Source organism: Panulirus ornatus, chromosome 2 (assembly GCF_036320965.1).
Source record: "Panulirus ornatus isolate Po-2019 chromosome 2, ASM3632096v1, whole genome shotgun sequence".
Lineage (NCBI taxonomy): Eukaryota > Metazoa > Arthropoda > Malacostraca > Decapoda > Palinuridae > Panulirus > Panulirus ornatus.
Window position 1 is genome coordinate 100,919,888 of NC_092225.1, and position 8,589 is coordinate 100,928,476.

Below are 8,589 nucleotides of genomic sequence, written 5' to 3' on the forward strand. Positions count from 1 at the left end.
CTTGTAATGAAGAATTATGGAAATCTGATGATTTTTACTCATTATCTTGTAGAAAACCTTAATTTTCTAAATTCCTGCTTTTAATTTGTCCATCCTCCAGGTGTTTACCTGTCTGCAATTAAATTTTATAGAAACCCTGTGATTAGTGCTCAAATGATCATTTAAGTAAAAAAAAATTGAGAGATGGACTCCTTTGTTGTAATCCCCAAACTTACACTCTTACATAAGGGTTTGCTAACTGTTCTCAGTGACATTGTAAATTGGATGTGCTGTTGGTAATAATGCTTACTTCTTTACTTATTGGATGTGCTGTTGGTAATAATTGTTACTTAAATTTGAATATATCTCTATACATACATACATTATCTCGGAAAGCAAAAATGGGTATGTTTGAAGGAATAGTGGTTCCAACAATGTTGTATGGTTGCGAGGCGTGGGCTATGGATAGAGTTGTGCGCAGGAGGATGGATGTGCTGGAAATGAGATGTTTGAGGACAATATGTGGTGTGAGGTGGTTTGATCAAGTAAGTAATGAAAGGGTAAGAGAGATGTGTGGAAATAAAAAGAGCGTGGTTGAGAGAGCAGAAGAGGGTGTTTTGAAGTGGTTTGGGCACATGGAGAGGATGAGTGAGGAAAGATTGACCAAGAGGATATATGTGTCGGAGGTGGAGGGAACAAGGAGAAGAGGGAGACCAAATTGGAGGTGGAAAGATGGAGTGAAAAAGATTTTGATGTGATTGGGGCCTGAGCATGCATGAGGGTGAAAGGAGGGCAAGGAATAGAGTGAATTGGAACGATGTGGTATACCAGGGTTGACGTGGTGTCAATGGATTGAACCAGGGCATGTGAAGTGTCTGTGGTAAACCATGGAAAGCTGTGTAGGTATGTATATTTGGTGTGTGGACGTTATGTATATACATGATTTAATGGGGGGGGTTGGGCCATTTCTTTCGTCTGTTTCCTTGCGCTACCTCGCAAACGCGGGAGACAGCGACAAAGTATAATTAAATAAATAAATAAATAAATAACATACTCGACTGAGAGCTGAGGATGTCAAGTATAAGAAGTCTTGAAATTGTGTTTTATATCAGTGAAATACTAATTTGTATATGTAAATTTAAATATTTAGGAATAGTAGAAATTTATCAAAGTAGAATTTGATTGTGAAGCTTAAGACTAGGACATCGTGCTATTGGAGAATAAAGACTAAGTGTTATAGTGGTTTATAATGTACACTGTCCTTATATTTTTTAAGTATTCTTGTCGTTGTCTTACCTTTGAAAACATAGGGTGGAGATATTAGATATACCAAGGAAATTATTAATCTTGATTTTTTAAGTTGTTTAAACTTTTAACAGAAACTATGGAATCAACTCATATCAGTTTGAGGTCATTGGTTCATTTTTCTCTACTACACCAGATTTTTTTTTAAGCTTGTCTATGTATAGGTCTTTGTTTGATATTGTTCAGTTAGGAGTCAGATTGACTAATATTCATTTAATGTTGCAGGCGCCGTGGGCTCAAGTATTGGCATTGGCTCTGCATGCATTGGTGGTGGGCCAGGGTATTGCTTTGCTGCTGAGGCCTGTGAAACCCAAACCTCTTATACAAAATTGAAATCTGCAATGATTCAACTGGCAACAGTTGAGCTGCTTAAGTTAGAAGAAAGGCCTTACTCACGATTATATTTCATAAAGAAAATTGTATAGATAATAGTGTTTGTTAATAGTTATGTACAAAACATTATCAATGCAAACTTTTTAAATTTATATAACATTAGTTCTAGTGTATAGAACTAGGTGAAAATAAATATTTTTCTTATTTTTGTCTTATTATCCAAAGACTGTGGAATCTTACTTTATCTCTTTGGCAGGTTTAACAGCTGTATCATCAATTTGTATTGTACAAGGAGGAGTCTTCCACTCATGGAGCCCCATTGCTTGAACAGTCTTTACTATCATACTATCTTACATCTATGTATACTGTCAGTATTAACCCATTAAAGGCCGGCAACGTTACGTAACGTTAGGCTATTTTTCATTGAAATTGTTTTTGAAATTTGGCAATGTAGCATCACTCTCATCTACTATCATGAGCTCTGTTTACCATTTCTGTAAACAGCTACCTTTGCTCGCCCATCTGTGGTCGCTCTAGTATTATCTGTTATCTAACGTTCATATAGTAGTAGGTTAGGTTGAAATTGGTTGATGTGCCATCTTTGACATGTACCATCATGCTTTCTTTTTGGACACACCAGTAAACAGCCACCCATTCTTGCCCAGCTGGGGGTCCAATGTCAGTATTAGCTGAGACAGAGGACGGTGCCTAGCACTCGCCACCTCCCATAATCAGCTATGACACCGTATCGCATGAATAACACACCTTTGTTTTTCATCCAATTTTATCTATGTATTGACTCATTCCTCTATACTTTATTATTCCTAAAACGTGCCACCTTACACAGATATATAAAGATCGCCCACCTTCAATGGGTTAATCATGTAAGTAATTTTTTTTTACATGCACCACTCGATCAATAAAAGTAATTCTTATCTTTTTTAACAAGTTTTTATCTTTACTTATGGCACATCTGAGAATATAGATGAAAGATAAGAATACTCTCATGAAAAGCATTAGATAAAGCATACTATTACTAAGGGCATATCTAGGGGAAATAGCCCTATGGCAAGCACTGAAATTGCGCCCCTCGCTTGATTAGAGTTGTATATAAAGTGGATGTATATTAAAAATATATACAGTGTAATTATAAACTGTTGAGTTGGGCCAAACTTGAATTTATGTTAACTCTTAAAGACTTAAAAAAAGTCAAAGGACTTATTTGGTCGAAATTTTAATGTAGAAGTGGTAATGCAACTGATAGTAGCAAAATATTACGATAGTTGAAAAGTAAGCGAGTTTCTTTTTAATCTTGCTAAACCACTGTTAAAAATGTCAAGGGGAAGTACTTTTATTTTTATTTATTTTGCTTTGTCACTGTCTCCCGCATTAGCGAGGTAGCACAAGGAAAGAGACGAAAGAATGGCCCAACCCCCCCCATACACATGTATATACATACGTCCACACACGCAAATATACATACCTATACATCTCAACGTTATACCATTATATATACACACACAGACATATACATATATACACATGTACATAATTCATACCTGTATGCCTTTTTATTCATTCCCATTGCCACCTCGCCACACATGGAATAACAACCCCCTCCCCCTGCATGTGCGCGAGGTAGCGCTAGGAAAAGACAACAAAGCTTTCCATGGTTTACCCCAGACGCTTCACATGCCTTGATTCAATCCACTGACAGCACGTCAACCCCGGTATACCACATCGCTCCAATTCACTCTATTCCTTGCCCTCCTTTCACCCTCCTGCATGTTCAGGCCCCAATCACACAAAATCTTTTTCACTCCATCTTTCCACCTCCAATTTGGTCTCCCTCTTCTCCTCGTTCCCTCCACCTCCGACACATATATCCTCTTGGTCAATCTTTCCTCACTCATTCTCTCCATGTGCCCAACCACTTCAAAACACCCTCTTCTGCTCTCTCAACCACGCTCTTTTTATTTCCACACATCTCTCTTACCCTTACGTTACTCACTCGATCAGACCACCTCACACCACACATTGTCCTCAAACATCTCATTTCCAGCACATCCATCCTCCTGCGCACAACTCTATCCATAGCCCATGCCTCGCAACCATACAACATTGTTGGAACCACTATTCCTTCAAACATACCCATTTTTGCTTTCCAAGATAATGTTCTCGACCTCCACACATTCTTCAAGGCCCCCAGAATTTTCGCCCCCTCCCCCACCCTATGATCCACTTCCGCTTCCATGGTTCCATCCGCTGCCAGATCCACTCCCAGATATCTAAAACACTTCACTTCCTCCAGTTTTTCTCCATTCAAACTCACCTCCCAATTGACTTGACCCTCAACCCTACTGTACCTAATAACCTTGCTCTTATTCACATTTACTCTTAACTTTCTTCTTCCACACACTTTACCAAACTCAGTCACCAGCTTCTGCAGTTTCTCACATGAATCAGCCACCAGCGCTGTATCATCAGCGAACAGCAACTGACTCACTTCCCAAGCTCTCTCATCCCCAACAGACTTCATACTTGCCCCTCTTACCAAAACTCTTGCATTTACCTCCCTAACAACCCCATCCATAAACAAATTAAACAACCATGGAGACATCACACACCCCTGCCGCAAACCTACATTCACTGAGAACCAATCACTTTCCTCTCTTCCTACACGTACACATGCCTTACATCCTCGATAAAAACTTTTCACTGCTTCTAACAACTTTCCTCCCACACCATATATTCTTAATATAAAAAGAGTGTGGTTGAGAGAGCAGAAAAGGGTGTTTTGAAATGGTTTGGTCACATGGAGAGAATGAGTGAGGAAAGATTGACAAAGAGATTATATGTGTCAGAGGTGGAGTGAATGAGGAGAAGTGGGAGACCAAATTGGAGGTGGAAAGGTGGAGTGAAAAAGATTTTGAGTGATTGGGGCTTTAACATGCAGGAGTGTGAAAGGCGTGCAAGGAATAGAGTGAATTGGAACGATGTGGTATACCAGGGTTGACGTGGTGTCAATGGATTGAACCAGGGCATGTGAAGTGTCTGTGGTAAACCATGGAAAGTTCTGTGGGGCCTGGGTGTGGAAAGGGAGCTGTGGTTTCGGTGCATTATACATGACAGCTAGAGACCGAGTGTGAACGAATGTGGCCTTTGTTGTCTTTTCCTAGTGCTACCTTGCGCACACGTGGGGGAGGGGGTTGTTAGTACATGTGTCGCGGGGTGGCACTGGGAATGAATAAGGGCAGACAGTATGAATTATGTACATGTGTATATATGTATATGTCTGTGTGTGTATATATATGTATACGTTGAGATGTATAGGTATGTATATGTGCATGTGTGGATGTGTATGTATATACTTGTGTATGTGGGTGGGTTGGGCCGTTCTTTTGTCTGTTTCCTTGCGCTAGCTGACTAACGCTGGAGACAGCGACAAAGTATGATAAAATGATAAATAATAATGAATAACATAAAAGTAGATCAGTGATGCTTGTAATGAAGAATTATGGAAATCTGATGATTTTTACTCATTATCTTGTAGAAAACCTTAATTTTCTAAATTCCTGCTTTTAATTTGTCCATCCTCCAGGTGTTTACCTGTCTGCAATTAAATTTTATAGAAACCCTGTGATTAGTGCTCAAATGATCATTTAAGTAAAAAAAAATTGAGAGATGGACTCCTTTGTTGTAATCCCCCAAACTTACACTCTTACATAAGGGTTTGCTAACTGTTCTCAGTGACATTGTAATTTGGATGTGCTGTTGGTAATAATGCTTACTTCTTTACTTATTGGATGTGCTGTTGGTAATAATTGTTACTTAAATTTGAATATATCTCTATACATACATACATTATCTCGGGTATGTTTGAAGGAATAGTGGTTCCAACAATGTTGTATGGTTGCGAGGCGTGGGCTATGGATAGAGTTGTGCGCAGGAGGATGGATGTGCTGGAAATGAGATGTTTGAGGACAATGTGTGGTGTGAGGTGGTTTGATCGAGTGAGTAACGTAAGGGTAAGAGAGATGTGTGGAAATAAAAAGAGCGTGGTTGAGAGAGCAGAAGAGGGTGTTTTGAAGTGGTTTGGGCACATGGAGAGGATGAGTGAGGAAAGATTGACCAAGAGGATATATGTGTCGGAGGTGGAGGGAACAAGGAGAAGAGGGAGACCAAATTGGAGGTGGAAAGATGGAGTGAAAAAGATTTTGTGTGATTGGGGCCTGAGCATGCATGAGGGTGAAAGGAGGGCAAGGAATAGAGTGAATTGGAGCGATGTGGTATACCGGGGTTGACGTGCTGTCAGTGGATTGAAGCAGGGCATGTGAAGCGTCTGGGGTAAACCATGGAAAGCTGTGTAGGTATGTATATTTGCGTGTGTGGACGTATGTATATACATGTGTATGGGGGGGTTGGGCCATTTCTTTCGTCTGTTTCCTTGCGCTACCTCGCAAACGCGGGAGACAGCGACAAAGTATAATAAATAAATAAATAAATAAATAACATACTCGACTGAGAGCTGAGGATGTCAAGTATAAGAAGTCTTGAAATTGTGTTTTATATCAGTGAAATACTAATTTGTAATATGTAAATTTAAATATTTAGGAATAGTAGAAATTTATCAAAGTAGAATTTGATTGTGAAGCTTAAGACGTAGGACATCGTGCTATTGGAGAATAAAGACTAAGTGTTATAGTGGTTATAATTTACACTGTCCTTATATTTTTTAAGTATTCTTGTCGTTGTCTTACCTTTGAAAACATAGGGTGGAGATATTAGATATACCAAGGAAATTATTAATCTTGATTTTTAAAGTAGTTTAAACTTTTAACAGAAACTATGGAATCAACTCATATCAGTTTGAGGTCATTGGTTCATTTTTCTCTACTACACCAGATTTTTTTTTAAGCTTGTCTATGTATAGGTCTTTGTTTGATATTGTTCAGTTAGGAGTCAGATTGACTAATATTCATTTAATGTTGCAGGCGCCGTGGGCTCAAGTATGGCATTGGCTCTGCATGCATTGGTGGTGGCCAGGGTATTGCTTTGCTGCTGGAGAGCCTGTGAAACCCAAACCTCTTATACAAAATTGAAATCTGCAATGATTCAACTGGCAACAGTTGAGCTGCTTAAGTTAGAAGAAAGGCCTTACCTACGATATATTTTCTATAAAGAAAATTGGTATAGATAATAGTGTTTGTTAATAGTTATGTACAAAACATTATCAATGCAAACTTTTTAAATTTATATAACATTAGTTCTAGTGTATAGAACTAGGTGAAAATAAATATTTTTCTTATTTTTGTCTTATTATCCAAAGACTGTGGAATCTTACTTTATCTCTTTGGCAGGTTTAACAGCTGTAATCATCAATTTGTATTGTACAAGGAGGGAGTCTTCCACTCATGGAGCCCCATTGCTTGAACAGTCTTTACTATCATACTATCTTACATCTATGTATACTGTCAGTATTAACCCATTAAAGGCCGGCAACGTTACGTAACGTTAGGCTATTTTTCATTGAAATTGTTTTTGAAATTTGGCAATGTAGCATCACTCTCATCTACTATCATGAGCTCTGTTTACCCATTTCTGTAAACAGCTACCTTTGCTCGCCCATCTGTGGTCAGCTCTAGTATTATCTGTTATCTAACGTTCATATAGTAGTAGGTTAGGTGAAATTGGTTGATGTGCCATCTTTGACATGTACCATCATGCTTTCTTTTTGGACACACCAGTAAACAGCCACCCATTCTTGCCCAGCTGGGGTCAATGTCAGTATTAGCTGAGACAGAGGACGGTGCCTAGCACTCGCCACCTCCCATAATCAGCTATGACACCGTATCGCATGAATAACACACCTTTGTTTTTCATCCAATTTTATCTATGTATTGACTCATTCCTCTATACTTTATTATTCCTAAAACGTGCCACCTTACACAGATATATAAAGATCGCCCACCTTCAATGGGTTAATCATGTCAAGTAATTTTTTTTTACATGCACCACTCGATCAATAAAAGTAATTCTTATCTTTTTTAACAAGTTTTTATCTTTACTTATGGCACATCTGAGAATATAGATGAAAGATAAGAATACTCTCATGAAAAGCATTAGATAAAGCATACTATACTAAGGGCATATCTAGGGGAAATAGCCCCTATGGCAAGCACTGAAATTGCGCCCCTCGCTTGATTAGAGTTGTATATAAAGTGGATGTATATTAAAATATATACAGTGTAATTATAAACTGTTGAGTTGGGCCAAACTTGAATTTATGTTAACTCTTAAAGACTTAAAAGTCAAAGACTTATTTGGTCGAAATTTTAATGTAGAAGTGGTAATGCAACTGATAGTAGCAAAATATTACGATAGTTGAAAAGTAAGCGAGTTTCTTTTTAATCTTGCTAAACCACTGTTAAAAATGTCAAGGGGAAGTACTTTTATTTTTATTTATTTTGCTTTGTCACTGTCTCCCGCATTAGCGAGGTAGCACAAGGAAAGAGACGAAAGAATGGCCCAACCCACCCACATACACATGTATATACATACACGTCCACACACAAATATACATACCTATACATCTCAACGTATACATATATATACACACACAGACATATACATATATACACATGTACATAATTCATACTGTATGCCTTTATTCATTCCCATTGCCACCTCGCCACACATGGAATAACAACCCCCTCCCCCTGCATGTGCGCGAGGTAGCGCTAGGAAAAGACAACAAAGGCCCCATTCGTTCACACTCAGTCTCTAGCTGTCATGTAATAATGCACCGAAACCACAGCTCCCTTTCCACATCCAGGCCCCACAGAACTTTCCATGGTTTACCCCAGACGCTTCACATGCCCTGGTTCAATCCATTGACAGCACGTTGACCCCAGTATACCACATCGTTCCAATTCACTCTATTCCTTGCATGCCTTTCATCCTCCTGCATGT

At 38.7% G+C, this 8,589-nt stretch overlaps 1 protein-coding gene across 2 annotated transcripts in view; it reads left to right on the forward strand.

Moving 5' to 3' along the window:
- Window positions 1-6,925, forward strand: part of yip2 (yippee interacting protein 2) — a 31,726-nt gene extending 24,801 nt beyond the window's left edge. The window contains exon 9 of one of the 2 annotated variants that reach the window (XM_071680712.1): window positions 6,612-6,925. In XM_071680712.1, the coding sequence (XP_071536813.1) occupies window positions 6,612-6,693 (82 nt within the window). In that variant the 3' untranslated portion in view covers window positions 6,694-6,925. Of the gene's footprint in view, window positions 1-1,509; window positions 1,611-6,611 lie in introns of those variants that run through there. The other variant, XM_071680719.1, reaches the window with a different exon arrangement.
- Window positions 6,926-8,589: the final 1,664 nt, after the last annotated feature.